General features: G+C 60.0%; 1 protein-coding gene across 1 annotated transcript in view; it reads right to left on the bottom strand.

Moving 5' to 3' along the window:
- CLSTN1 (calsyntenin 1) overlaps positions 1-14,460 on the bottom strand; it is a 65,923-nt gene that overhangs the window by 7,832 nt on the left and 43,631 nt on the right. The window contains exons 4-11 of the mRNA XM_051858098.3: positions 12,382-12,411; positions 11,213-11,408; positions 9,849-10,057; positions 8,222-8,371; positions 7,950-8,135; positions 4,837-5,085; positions 4,370-4,491; positions 1,097-1,259 (exon numbers count right to left, since the gene is read on the bottom strand). Coding sequence (XP_051714058.2) covers positions 1,097-1,259; positions 4,370-4,491; positions 4,837-5,085; positions 7,950-8,135; positions 8,222-8,371; positions 9,849-10,057; positions 11,213-11,408; positions 12,382-12,411 — 1,305 coding nt within the window. The remainder of the gene's footprint in view (positions 1-1,096; positions 1,260-4,369; positions 4,492-4,836; positions 5,086-7,949; positions 8,136-8,221; positions 8,372-9,848; positions 10,058-11,212; positions 11,409-12,381; positions 12,412-14,460) is intronic.

The following is a 14,460-nucleotide window of genomic DNA, read 5'->3' as shown; positions in this document are numbered from 1 at the left end:
CTCTCGACAACATTTTAAATAATAAAATAAGCACATGTCGGGGCCGGCGCCGTGCCCTAGTGGGCTGAGCCTCCGCCTGCGGCGCCAGCATCCTATGTGGGCACCTGCTTGTGTCCCGGCTGCTCCTCTTCCAATCCAGCTCCCTGCTAATGCAGCTGGGAAAGCAGTGGAAGATGGCCCAAGCTTGGGCCCCTGCACCCTCGTGGGAGACCCAGAAGCAGCTCCTGGCTCCTGGCTTTGGATTGGCCTGGCTCTGGCCATTGCAGTCATTGGGGGAGTGAACCAGTAGATGGAAGACCTCTCTCTCTGTTTCTCCCTCTTTCTATGGCTCTACCTCTCAAATGAATAAATCTTAAAAAAGAAAAAAAAAAGGCAAATGTAGGCTACAAACCTATTAGCAGTGTCCACAGCAACTGCTAAACTGTGACTCTGTCCCCAGCAGAAATCCCTGGAATTTTCCGATCACGTCAGGACGTTGCAGATAGCAAAGTCCCATCAGAAAAGCTCTCATTATCGAAGATCCTGGCTGCGCCGCGGCTGCTGCTACCCCCGCGGCGCCCACAGAGCCTGTCCCTCGCCTGCTGGGAACCGTCCTCCCACGGGGTTACCTCTGAAGTCCTGTGCATCTCGTTTCACAGAAGTTAAGAAATTATTCTGAGGACGGGGGCCACGGGCCTCCGCCGACCACCAGAGGGCTCCAAACCCGGGCTGGGTCTGAAGACTCAGAGCACCCCAAGTGCACCTGCTTCTCAGGTTCAAAGCCCAGACACCTCGGGCTCACTCCCTCTCAGTTTCTTCAGCTTTGAAACAGAAGGATTCAGCGAGACGAAGTCTGTGATGCAGGGGGCACAAGGCCCCTCCCCCGGGCCAGCGCTCCTGCCACCTTAGCAAGCACTAAACGCCAAGCACTTGTCCCCGTCCCGGTCGGTCGAGAGGACCTCACACAACGGCCGCTCCTGGGGGCCGGGACAGGTGATGCTGTGCTTCAGCCCCAAACACCTCGATTCCTGAGTGCCAGACACGGAGCTGCCCTGGAGGGCGGCACCAGCAGCTCCAGGGAGCTCGCCCACGCCGCCCACGCCGCCCACGCCGCTACCTTGCCAGCAGGCGCCCACAACGAGCTGCGTGTCGAGCTTGGAGGGATGCAGCGGGGAGTCCTCAGTCACAGAGAAGGGCTCGTGGGCAGCCCCGTCCACGTAGAGAGTCACGCTTGGGAACTCCACGTTGAGGACGTAGTGGTGCCACTGCTCATCACAGACCTGCGGAATGCAAGGGGGCGCAAAAACGTCAATCCCCCAGAGCCACGCAGCCGCACGCAAGAAGGTCCCCAGGAGGAGCACTTGTCTTCCTGCAGAGAGTCTAAGATCACCAACGGGGGAATCCTGGCACGCAAGTCCCGAGGCAACGTTCCCGTCTCCAGGGTGCTGTGTGCCAGCGGGTAGGAGATCGGCCCGCCAGGGGGCGCGCTGGGCCTGCCGGCTTCCCCGACCACAATAAGAGAACCCCCGGCCCAGAATAAGGCGTGCTGTGGAACACACAGCTCCTCCGGCAGGGATCCCCCGTGCGATCAGCACACGCCACCCCTCGTGTGGCTCCTGGTTCACAGACGGCGAAGGCAACACACAAACGAGCCAAGCTGAAAAGCAAACAATGACTGAGTGCTGGTAACAGGAGCTGTGGTTTCCTTTAACCTGTAAACGACGCTATCGCGGGCCAGCACGTGGCACACAAGGTTGAGCCTCTGCCTGCAGTGCCGGCACCCTGCATGGGCACCAGTTTGAGTCCCGGCTGCTCCACTTCTGATCCAGCTCCCTGCCCATGCACCTGGGAACGCAGTGGAGGACGGCTCAGGTGCTTGGGCCCCTGCACCCACATGGGAGACCTGGAAGGAGCTCCTGGCTCCTGGCTTTGGCCAGGCCCAGCCGTAGCAATTGTGGCCACTTGGGGAGCTATCCAGCAGACGGACGATCGCTCTCTGTACCTCTGCCTTTCAAATGTTAGTAAGTAAATCTTTTCTTAAGATTCATTTATTTTATATGAAAGAATTACAGAGAAAGGTAGAGACAAATAGAGAGGTCTTCCATCCGCTAGTTCACTCCCTAATTGGCAGCAATGGCCAGAGCTGAGCCCATCCAAAGCCAGGAGTCAGGAGCTTCTTCCAGGTCTCCCACGTGGGTGCAGAGGCCCAAACATCTGGGCCGTCCTCTGCTGCTTTCCCAGGCCATTAGCAGGGAGCCGGATCAGAAGCGGAGCAACTGGGACTCAAACTGGCACCCATTTGGGATGTGGGTGCTGCAGGCTGGGGCTTTAACCCACTGTGTCACAGTGCCAGCCCCAAATAAATAAATATTAAAAAAAAAAAAAGGTTACTGTGGCTACGCTGATCTCTCGGAGGTAATAATGAAATCAACACTCAGCTCCACAGGAATGAGACGCTCCAGCTGGGATTCCCGTAGATTAAGCAGCCGTCACAGATGAGGACTGAGCCAGCACTGGTGGCAGGCGGCCGTCACAGACGAGGACCGAGCCGGCACTGGTGGCAGGCGGCCGTCACAGACGAGGACCGAGCCGGCACTGGTGGCAGGCGGCCGTCACAGACGAGGACCGAGCCGGCACTGGTGGCAGGCGGCCGTCACAGACGAGGACCGAGCCGGCACTGGTGGCAGGCGGCCGTCACAGACGAGGACCGAGCCGGCACTGACGCCTGCTGAGCCGGGTGCAGGGTGCTCAGGGCTGTAATCCACACTAGTCTATGTTTAGATTGCCTGAAATTTTCCATAATCAAGGTTTTTTTTAAGGCAGAATTGCACAGGGAGGAAAGGGAGAAGAGATTGAGAGATCTTCCATCTGCTGGTTCACTCCCCAGATGGCCACAACAGCCAGGGCTGGGCCGGGCTGAAGCCGGGAGCCTGGAGCTCCACCCTGGGCTCCCACTGGGGTCAGGGGGGCACAAGCACGCGGGCCATCTGCCGCTGCGTTCCCAGGAGCAGCAGCAGGGAGCGGGATCGGAAGTGGAGTGGCCGGGACTCGAGCCAGCGCCCACGTGGGATTCCGGTGTCACAGGCAGCCGCTTTACCCACTACACCACAATCTTCAAATTTTTAAAAAATCACGTAATGGGGGCCGACGCCGCGGCTTACTAGGTTAATCTTCTGCCTGCGGCGCCGGCACCCCGGGTTCTAGTCCCAGTCAGGGCCCAAGATTCTGTCCCGGTTGCTCCTCTTCCAGTCCAGCTCTCTGCTGTGGCCCGGGAGGCCAGTAGAGGATGGCCCAAGTGCTTGGGCCCTGCACCCGCATGCCGGCCATGGCGGCCATTTGGGGGGTGAACCAACGGAAGGAAGACCTTTCTCTCTGTCTTTCTCTCTCACTGTCTAACTCTGCCTGTCCAAAAAAAAAAAAAAAAAAAAAATCATGTAACGGGAAGACACTAAGTATGTAACTACAGGCTAGGGTTACTGTAACAGAACTGTATCTAAAGCCGTCCACGTTGTTACTATTTTCCCTGACCAGACTTTTTCGTTTTCTGAGAATGAGTGCAATAAAAGGCTCTGAGAAGGAACTATTTGTAGAAATGAAAGGACACCAGGAAAGGTGAAACCCGCCAGCTGTACCCTGACGTCACCCTGTGCAGTCACACGCTCGCCCCCACCCCCATCCAGGGACTTCCGCTCTCGTCTGCCTCGTGGCTGCTTTAGGCAGTGTTGCGTTTTAGCAACTCCAGGCACTGAACCACCAGTCCACCCTCACTCCCTGAGCCAAATCACATCACGCTAAGGCTGAAGGCGTTCTCCTTGTCCTCCTGGCCCTGGAGGAGCAGGGATCCCGGGTGGCAAGGTGCGCTGTTTACAGCCCACCCTGCCTCCTGACAACACAGATCTTCCCTCATTGCCTGATTTTTCATCAGAGCAACTGCTGGGAAATTAACTTTGCAAACGCATGACATCACCAGGAAGGACGTGACGCGCTGACGGCAGGACCATGAACTGCTCCGAGCTAACGGCGCCTGTGGCATCCGGAAGACGCCAAGACATGGAATCCGCACCTGCTGAGTCACCCCTGAACTGCTGAGTCACAGGCCGGGAGCCACAGCCCTGACTAAGGAGTAAGCAAACTCACGGGTCTCAATCCTGACTTTCAAGTGCATGATGTGTATTTTGACAAACTGTGAACAGTGTTTCGAACACAAAACACACCGTTTTTTTGTACCCACATTTCACGCACAGAATACATACTGCAAAACGAGGGAGGGTTTCAGAGGGAAGTTCACCGGACTTTGCTTCGTCCCAGCCACAGAAACCACGCCGCCCCAGCGACACGCGGCCCCTCCCCCCGGTGCCAGGCCAGCTCTCCGCGGCAGCCACAGGCTCACCTGGCTCAGCTTCCAGTGGAACTCCGCAGGGCTGTACTTCTTCTCCCCAGAAGGGTCCTGGCGGAGGAGGAAGATCAGCCGGCACCCGTGGAGGTAGAGAGAGTAATGGTGCCGGTTCATGTCTGCAAAGACAGTTTCCATGGGCACTGGGCCGGCGCCACCGTGGCGTGGGGGGCGGGAGCTGTGCCTTTAATGGACTTGAAAGACACGGTTTCGTCTGCACACACAACCCACCCCGGGGGGCTGAGGTAGGGTTTCACACCGACAACTCCGGAGCAACACGGACGCTCAGCCAAGCGCTAAGGCCGTTGGCCTTGGAGCACGAAGTGCCCTTGGCACAAGCCACGAACCGGGGCGCATGCAAGAGCAGCCGGCCCAGTGGGAGGGCGCGGGGAGGGAAGGGCGCCTGTCCCCAGCAACCACCCCATGGGACACAGGATGGCGGCATTCACCGGCAACTCGCGCACCTGTTTTGTCTGAACTGCACAGAATTGTCTCCTTCTTGCGGCCGAAGGGCCCGTGCCGCATCCACACGGACACCGTGAAGGGCTCCCTGGGGTTGACGGACACGACGCCGTCCGGGACCCGCACCGCCTGGGTGCCGTTGAACTCGAACACCTGCTCGCTGTCGTGGCCGTTGTCGGTGGGGAGGCCGAGGGTCCAGTTCAGGCTGCTGCTCGGGGTCGGAAGCAGCTCGGCGGTGCCGGCGGCGGCCCCTGGAACCAGAGTCAGGCTCAGCGCAGCGCGCGGGAGGGCAGACAGGGCCACGGGCGCCCAGAAACCACCCCAGGGGCTGCCCGCATCTTCCAGATACAAAATTGGCTGGTTCTGGATTGCTTTCCCTCAAAAACAAGCATTTTTATTACCAAAAAAAAAATATCCCAAATATAATTTCCTTTTTAAGGAAGATCCAAGAATGGGAAAAAGGCAGCATTTCCTACATCTCACCGAAGTACATATGATACCCCTTGGGGTCAGCACTTGCGCTCCTCGCTTTACGAACACACACAGATGTATTTCTCGTGAAGAGGGAGCATGCGCTACCCCCACACCATACACACCAGACTCCTACCAGTCCCCCGTGGCCTAAGTTAAATGTCTGACACCCACTTCCTGCACAGACACACTGCCACTCACCTAACCCAGCCCCCAGACTCCGGTCGTCCCAGAGTTCTACAGACCTCGCCTGGACGGGCGCCCTCAGGTAGGCTCCACGATCACTCTCGGGGTGAACTCCCAGGAGCCGAATTATTTGGTCAAGGACACTTGACAACTATTGCTCCCTCTGGCCAAGGTCACGTCCTCTGTTACCGGTTGTGCACAAGGACGGTGCAGCGCTGCTGCCTGGTCCCGGGCATCCGACTGACAGCCTGGCCACCCGGTCACAGCAAGGCCTGGGCCCCAACCCTGCACCCCTTTCTAAATGCCCCTCGGGCTCAGCTCCACTGGAGAGCAAGGTCGACAGGCGCCGCCCCGGGCCTGCTGCGAAGTTCTGAGCCAGCACTCGAGTGCCAGATTCCGTCTTTTCTTCCTAACTGTAACTTTCTGCTGAGAAAACGTTCACGAAATCCATAAAAAACAGTGACATCAGGAGAGCGAGAAATTAAAACTGAGCACGTACGAAATCTCTCAATGTGCACACACACGCGTGCACAGAATGAGCGTCTGGACTGTGTAACACACGTGCACACCCACACACGTGCACACTCACACACATGTACAGGGATGAGTGTCTGGACTGCCACACACACGTGCACACTCACACGTGCACTGGGATGAGCACACGTGTGGACTGTAACACACGTGCACACTCACACACATGCACAGGGATGAGCTCTGGACTGCCACACACACATGCACACTCACACACATACAGGGATGAACGTCTGGACTGTGTAACACACGTGCACACTCACATATACAGGCATGAGCATCTGGACTGCTACACACACGTGCACACTCATACACGTGCACACTCACACTTGCGCACACACACGTGCACAGGGATAAGTGTCTGGACTGCCACACACGCGCACACTCACACACGTGCACAGGGATAAGTATCTGGACTGCCACACACACGCGCACACTCACACACGTGCACTGGGATGAGCACAGTGTGGACTGTAAACACACACGTGCACACTCACACGTGCACTGGGATGAGCACAGTGTGGACTGTAAACACACGTATGCACACTCACACACGTGCACTGGGATGAGCATGCGGAGTCCGAGCCACCGAGGCCCCGGAACGGTCCCAGAAGAAGCCAGCACAACGCCGTTCTCTCCTTTGCTGATTCGCTGCACGGTTTCCACCCGCACAGAATCCCAGCGCCTGGCCCCGGCGGTTGCTCTCCGCAGAGGAGAGGTCGTCCCAGGGTTCGCCCCTGCCGAGCTGTTCCACACAGCTCGAGAGCCCTGAGGCCCCTGCCCGCGACTGAGCACGGCCAAGGAAAACCTGCTTGCCTCGCTCTTCCTCGGACCACCACACACACCGCAGCTGACGAGAGAGCGAGCGGCCTGTGGGCGGGGTCTCCCGCAGCCCTGTCCCTCGCGAGGTCCCTGCCGTCAGCCAGGCCCAGCCGATGGGACGGCCTGGGTTCCAGTTCTGTGCCTGGTGTCTGCGGAAGCTTGCGTGCGTTTCCTTCAGTCCTCGCGTGAACAGCGCGTTTCACACGAAACTCGCTGCACTCATTCCTAAGGAATCCGTTTAGATGACGCAACGCGCACCACTTTCTCCCGACCAGCGGGTCTCAAACACTGCCCACGACGCATCCATCAGACGCCCAAGGGCCAAGCGGGTCTCAAACACCGCCCACGGAGCGTCCATCAGACGCCCAAGGGCCAAGCGGGTCTCAAACACCGCCCACGGCACGTCCATCAGACGCCCAAGGGCCAAGCGGGTCTCAAACACCGCCCACGGCGCGTCCATCAGACGCCCAAGGGCCAAGCGGGTCTCAAACACCGCCCATGGCGCGTCCATCAGATGCCCAAGGGCCAAGCACCCCCGAGGCCCAAGAGCCAGGAAACTGCCGACGCCCTCCAGAGACGCAGAGTGGGGTCAGCACCAGGAACGGCCACGCAGACACACACGTGCACATGGCTCACACGTGCACACACACAAGCATACATATGCGCACATCTACATACAAGTATACATTCACACACGTGCACATACGTCTACATGTATGTTCATACGCACACAGGCACACATGCGTGTACACACGTGTGCGAAGATACATGTCTACACGTATGCATACATGGACACAGACACACATCCACACAGGCATACATGTGCACATGTAGACACACGTCTACACGCAGGTACACATCCACATGCAGGCACACACGTCTACACAGGTACACATGTGCACGCATGTCTACACACAGGCATACATGGACATACAGACACACATCTACACACAGGCATACATGTGCAATGCAGACACATGTGTCTACATGTAGGTACCATGTACACACAGGCACACACAGGTTCACATGCACACACACATGCACACACGCAGGTGCACATGCACATGCAGGCACACTAGTGGTGAGGAAGCAGCCCGCTCCTTACCGCAGAGCCGGTGCAGGGCCTTCTCGGAGTAGGTGTCTCGGTCACAGCCCTTCCCGATGTGGCTGGTCTCCAGCTCCACCGTGGCCTGCACTGAGGCGACCGGCTCGCCGCACGTCTCCAGGTGCAGATTCGGGAAGACGGCCAGGGCACCTGTGCCGGGCTCATACTCCAGCCTGTCGCTCCAGCCTGCAGCCAAGCGGGAGAGCTCACCCTCGGGGCCTGCGGCCCCCACGCGCTCCAGGCACCGGGACCAGGGCAGCCGCGGCGCTCACCTTGCCAGCCCGGGGTGCAGGCGGGCTTGACGCTGACCTTGACCACAACGTCCTCCGCGGCCCGCTTCTTGCCGCAGTCGTAGGCGGTGACCGTCAGCTTGTACTGGCGCTCCTTCCCGGCGCTCAGCTGCTCCGTGCTCCTGATGTAACCTGACAGGGGCAGAAGACAAGGGCGTGACAACCAGGTCGCCCTCTGCTGGGACACCGAATGGCGCTTTCAGCACCACAAGCGCTGACTCAGAGCCAGCTCGGGCCGAGTCCGGACGCACGTGGCAGGCGCCCAGCCGGGGACGAGGCCGGGGTGCTCCGCCCACGCAGCGCAGCTGCTTCTCACTCATGCTGACTTGCAGAATGAGCGGTCGATGCACGGGAATAGAAACCACCAAAGATTCCAGTGCTTCGACTGCGAACCACAGGATGGAGCCGTATTAAATGCTTCTTGCTCAAAGATTTACTGTGTGTGTGAGAGAGAGCGAGAGAACGAGAGAGCGAGAGTGAGAGCGAGAGAGAGCGCGTTCTGCAGGCCCACCCTCTAAGGATAGAAACACACTTTGTAGAGTGCAGGGGTGCAGACAGCTGCAAGGCGTCACAGCGGCCACGATCCCATCAGAGCGCCTCGGCTGTGCGCCAGGGAGCGACGGACACGCCGCCTCGCCTCGAGGCAGCTCCGTCCACTGCTGAGGGCACAGGCGGCCTGGCAGGGCAGGGGCGTAAAACCCCGTCCCGAGACGAGGCTCAAGATTCCGGATGGACAGAACGGAACGAGACCAGCTGAAGGCGGATGGATGTGCATGGAAAGGTGAGAGGTTAAAGGAAAAAGAAAGAAAACGATGCTGAGTGGAGACTGCTCCCCGATCCTGGAGGGAAGGAGAAGGAAGGCGGCCCCACAAAGGAACGCGAGACTCTCAAGTCCCAGAGAGGGAGCGGTTAGGGGCCGAGGACAACCTCCGTGTGACACACACGCTCGGGGAAGTGTCCAGCCCGGGGGCCCGCGGGAGCCCTGGACTCACACCCAGGGGCCCGACGGGCTCTGGCCGGGGCTGTGCTCCTCCCTCTAGACTCTGTGCCCCCCGAAAGCTCAGGTGTCGCAACACCCAAATGGCGTCACTGGCTCTCCAGGAAGAGGAGACCTGGGGCCGGCACTGTGGCACATCCGGTAAAGCCTCTGCCTGTGGCACAGGCATCCCATATGGGTGCCGTTTGACACCCAGCTGTTCCACTTCCAATCCACGTCTCTGCTGTGGCCTGGGAAAGCAGTGGAAAATGGCCCAAGTGCTTGGGCCCCTGTACTCCTGTGGGAGACTGGGAAGAAGCTCCTGGCTCCTGGCTTCAGACTGGTTCAGCCCTGGCCATTGTGGCCATCTGCGGAGTAAACCAGCAGATGGAAGACTGTCTCACTCTCTCTCGCTGTCTCTCCCACTCTGTGTAACTCTTTCAAATAAATCAATCAATCTTAAAAGAGAGAGAGAGAGAGAAGGCCTGAGCAGGTGCACCTGCTGTCTCGCCATCAGAGCCCCAAGCAGGACAGGACACGGCGAGAAGCCCTCGCTGGATGCTGAGCAGACGCGGCCTCTACTCTGTACACCGCAGGCATTGCTGCGCCGGGCCGCCCCGCCCCTGCTCTCACCATCCTTGTCCACTGTGAACGGGACATCCGGGGTGAGGATCTCGTAGCTGCAGATCTGGCTGAACTGGGGGGAGCAGTCAGCGTCCACGGCCTCCACGCGCAGGATGCTGTCGGGCTGCTTGCCCTCGACCACCGTGGCCTTGTAAGACTTCTCCTTGAACAGGGGCGCGAACTCGTTCACGTCGCTCACCTGGATGTGCACGGCCGCCCTGCAACAGGGAGGGAAGCGGCCGTGGTTCCCGCTGCTCTCTGTGCCCGAAGGACACCGCGCCTCTCTGTCCTGAGTCCTGGTTCCAGGATGTCCCCAATGATGACAGAGACTGCAGCCCATTGCCCTCGGTGTGGACTCGGCACGCAGACGGCAGAGACCACACGGCACGCGGGGCTGCTCTCGGGCCACAGGAAGGGCGGCCGGGCAGCCGGGGAGGCCGCGTATGGCACCTGGCCGCTCTCCAATCAGAGACTGAGATGATATTTTCATGCAAATGCCACAAAAAATTAACTGCCCGAGAAGGAAGCGTGGACAGTACGCAAAGGCAGGGCCGGGAGACTCTGTCCACCTTCTAAGGAACAGGGGAGAGGCCACGAGCGGCCGGTTATGGGGAACCCTTCCCCGACCACTCTGGGACTCTGGGGAGGGGCAACCCCTCCCCCTTCCCACCACCTCCCCAGCCTGATTATCAAGAAAAGTGAAGGCCATCGGAGCAAGCGACAAATAAAGAAAACCACAGGTTCCGGGGCAGCTGATCAGGGCACGTTTCTGAATCAAACAAGGTCTCTGGCAAAACGCGCCTCTTCCCAAAGGGAACCAGGTCACGCCGTGCCACAGGGCGGGCAGTGCTGGGCACCGGGCAGCCCGGCTGCTGCCCACGGGCCTCCACATCCCAGCACCAGCCGGTGCGACCCTCTCGGTGGGTTAAGCACACATTCCACCCCTCTTGCCTCAGTAGATGTCCTGGGGAGAAACTGAGACCCCACAAAATTAAATTTGCCTCATGCCCCAAGGACAGCAAGTGGAGCAGAGGCCAGACCTCGAAGCCTGCGCCTCTGTGGTTCCCAGGCTGGACCACGCCTGGGCTCCCCACCGAGGCCCTCGGCATGGACAGAAGACAGCTGTGACACCTGAACAATCCCCTCGGGCAAAGGGGCCTTGCTGGCCGCTTCACTAACGCACACCTTGGTGGGGTACGAGGGTGCAGTTCCAACCCCGGCCAGTGCCCAGAGCCGTCGCAAGGACACACAGGCGCTCCCTGCCCCCAGAGCACTCGCAAGGCGACCCGAGCACAGCCTTCGCCTCTCGCTTCAGCATCGCAGGCAGCCCGGGGCCGGGGCCGCCCACCATCCGCGCGCGCGCCCCCGCTTACTTGTGAGACTTTTTCGCATGGCCGCCGTCGGGCCCCTGTCCGCAGTCGTAGGCCTGGAGGGTGAAGCTGTAGTCCTTCCGCAGCTCGCAGTCCAGCTTCTGTTTGGAGCGGATCAGCCCCTCGCCCGTGGCCGGGTCCACCACCACCGCGTCGAAGGGCACGTCCTGCCCGTGGATCTTAAACCCACAAATCTCACCTGCGGGGTCAAGGGCGCACAGGTGAGGGCGGCTGCCCGCGGCCCCGCGCGCTGCCCCCTCCCGGATCCCTCCCCACAGGAAATAAAGGACAATTCGGCAGCCAGGGGTGGGGTGGGGGCCCGTGGACAAAGCAGGGGCGCTGTGCTTGGACACGGTAAGTTCTGGGCTTTAGTTAAAAAAAAAAAAAAAAAAAAAAAAGCAGTTCTGGCTTTCCAAGCAGCTTGTTCACTTTGCATCCATGCATGCAGGAGTAATACGAGAGGGGGCGGGGCAGGCATTCCACAGGAGCACTTGAGACAGCTCGGGGGCCAGCAGTCCCGTTAGCACACAGCCAAGGCCCGAGCACCCCAGAGCCGCCCCGGCGCCCGGAGAGGCAGCTCTTCGGGTCTGGACCGGAGAGAGGCTACAGGCACAGTTAGGTGTTGAGAGGAAGAAGCGTGAGCTATGAGTTCAGCACCGTAATTACAGGAATTCTGTCCAAAGAGGAAAATCGAAAGCAGCAAGTCTTCCTGTGCAATGAGCCTGGCTAAGATCAGGGAATCGAACAGACCACTGATGAGAGCGGTAGAAATACCAACTTCTCAGGCATCCATTTCAACAGCCGCCGCGGGCGGACCCGCCGGGCTTCCCTTCCGCCCGCAGCCCTGGCGACACCGGCCGGGAGGGGACTGCGTCGTGGTGGGCTCTGGGTCTCGCTGGCCAGTGGGCAGCAGACCTAGCCGGGACTCGCCCGGGCCCGCAGCCCACGGCGAGGCGCCACGAGTGCCCCCCAGGTTCAAATGGATGTCTGATGCCCGGATATTTCTAACCGAGGGTCTCGTTACATACGATCTCCATCAACGCATTTAAAACAGAAACAGAGTAGGAGAGGGACGGGGCCAGAGCACGCAGCTCTCAGGTAGGGCTGATTCCCCATTTCATGAGCGTTAGTGGGTTAATATTCGGAAGGGGGTACAAAGAACCCTTCATCACCTTCTTTGGTGAATGTCACCTCAAAACTCTCTGAAGGGAGAAAAGATAAACCCATGTCAGTAACACAGGAGAGAATGAGCTGGAACAACAAGGAGCAAAAGCTCACATCACACGGGGAAGCGCTCCGCTTAGGATATACCAGCAGACCCAGCAGCCAGCCTCCAGCCCTGGGAAACAGGCGTGGGCGGCCCAGCGCCGCTCCCGAGCCAGCCCCGCACCTGCTGCCTCATTCCCGCGTTATTCCCGCTTGGGGTGAACCACCCCAGAAGCTGCCTAACGCCTGCGGGCATCGCCAGCATTTCTCCGTTCACAGACACCTGACGAGAACCACCCGCGCGTGACCCTATCTGTCACTGCGGTGTCCAGGTCTCCACTTCCAGGCTACATTCTCTCGGCTGCGTGCTGGTGGCATTCACCCCGCCCTGGACGGAGGGAGAGGGAAACTCGGACCACAGCGTTACAGCCCCTTGTCCTGGAGCGCAATAAACGGCAGCGTTCTCCAATCGAAGGTACCCGAGCAGGGCAACACCGCAAACCCTCCGCCGTGGGCGCTCGGGAACCGGGTCCAGCACAAGCCGGAGCGAAGCTACCGTGGTCACTGTTCTTGCCGTGGGAAACTCCCAGCCGACAGCAACGCTGCCAGCGCCATGGCCACGCGCGAGTGGACACTCCTGGCGGCTCCTCCGCCCCCAGAGGCAGCACCGCCTGGGTTCCTGTGCCGAGTTCAGGATCCGCCCTCAGCTGTGCCGTTCCACTCTGCCTGCTGCTGTTAGGGCTTTGAAGGTGGCTCCGTGCCATCTGTGGCCTCGGCTTTTTCTCACAGCCCGCGTGTCTAGGACGCACTCACCCTTGCCCACGCGTGCAGCTGTGGTCGCTTCCTCGGCACTGCTACCCAGTGGTGAGAATCCACCGAGCTGAGGCCCAAAGCAGTTTTGTGTTACCTGGGCGGAGATCGCCCCCCGCCCCCCCCCCCCCGCACAGGTGCATTTCATGACCACGCCCTAACTGTGGCTGTCACCTGCCCACAATCCCTGTCGCACAGACCACCTCCCCACAGATCCGCGCTGCTCAGTACGTAGGCAGCAGCCACGTGAGGACATCCCAGTTCAAACTGACCGCCGCCGCCAGGTCCACCTCCTCACGCTGGCCACGCCGCAGCGCTGGGCCGGCCTCCTGTCATCACCGCAGGCTCCGCGGGACCCTCAGGGGCAGGGCCATGCCCAGACCCCAGCTCGGCTGCACATCCGACTGGGCCACCGCCCCCTCCCTCACAGGAAGAGGTGAGAGCGGGAAAGAGCCCCCTTCGCACTGCGTCCTCGGCCGGCCGGCTCTCGGTTTCTCTCTGTCCACAGCGCCGGCTCTCAGATGGGCGTCTCCCGGCCTCACCTGGGGCGCCGGCTTGTTTTCCCCGGGCAGCTCTGTGGCCCACGCGTGATGGGCGTTTCTCAGCGTGGGGCAGCCCACACTCACGTGTGAATGCATGTTTATTCCCTCAGGGCTGAGAGAGCCTGTTCCTGGCTGCACCCGACACTGGTCTCTGCTCAGCGCCGTCCCCTCGCGGCAGGCAGCAGCCTGGACTGCCCGTGAGCGGGCCCGCGGCCCACGGCAGAGGCTCACCGCACAGGCGCAGCCCACAGCTGCTTTCCGGACGCGGGAGGCCTGCTGGTCCCCGCTGGGAGCCGCTGCACCACCCGAGGGCCTGCTCGCTTTCTGCCCTACCTCGGCGTGTGCTCGTGCTTCCTAAACACGGCGGAGCAGTGCACGCTTCGGCTCAGGGGAGACCTGGAGGTTACTATTCTCAAGAACATAGCGGGACTTGGGAGACCCAGAAGAAGCTCCTGGCTTCAGGTCAGCATGGCTCCAGCCATTGCAGCCATTTGAGGAGCGAACCAGCGGATGTAAAACCTCTCTCTCTCTCTCTGCCTCTCTCTGTAATCCTTTCAAATAAATAAATCTTAAAAAAAAAAAAAAAGAACGAACGGACACGGATGGGCCGGCGCTGCAGCGCCGTGGGCGAAGCTGCTGTCTGTGACACCGGCGTCCCATGTGGCTCCGGTTCGAGCCTTGGCTGCTCCATTT

Source organism: Oryctolagus cuniculus, chromosome 7 (assembly GCF_051225735.1).
Source record: "Oryctolagus cuniculus isolate XC-2025 breed Fujian yellow rabbit chromosome 7, ASM5122573v1, whole genome shotgun sequence".
Lineage (NCBI taxonomy): Eukaryota > Metazoa > Chordata > Mammalia > Lagomorpha > Leporidae > Oryctolagus > Oryctolagus cuniculus.
This window is presented reverse-complemented; position numbering and strand designations above follow the sequence as displayed.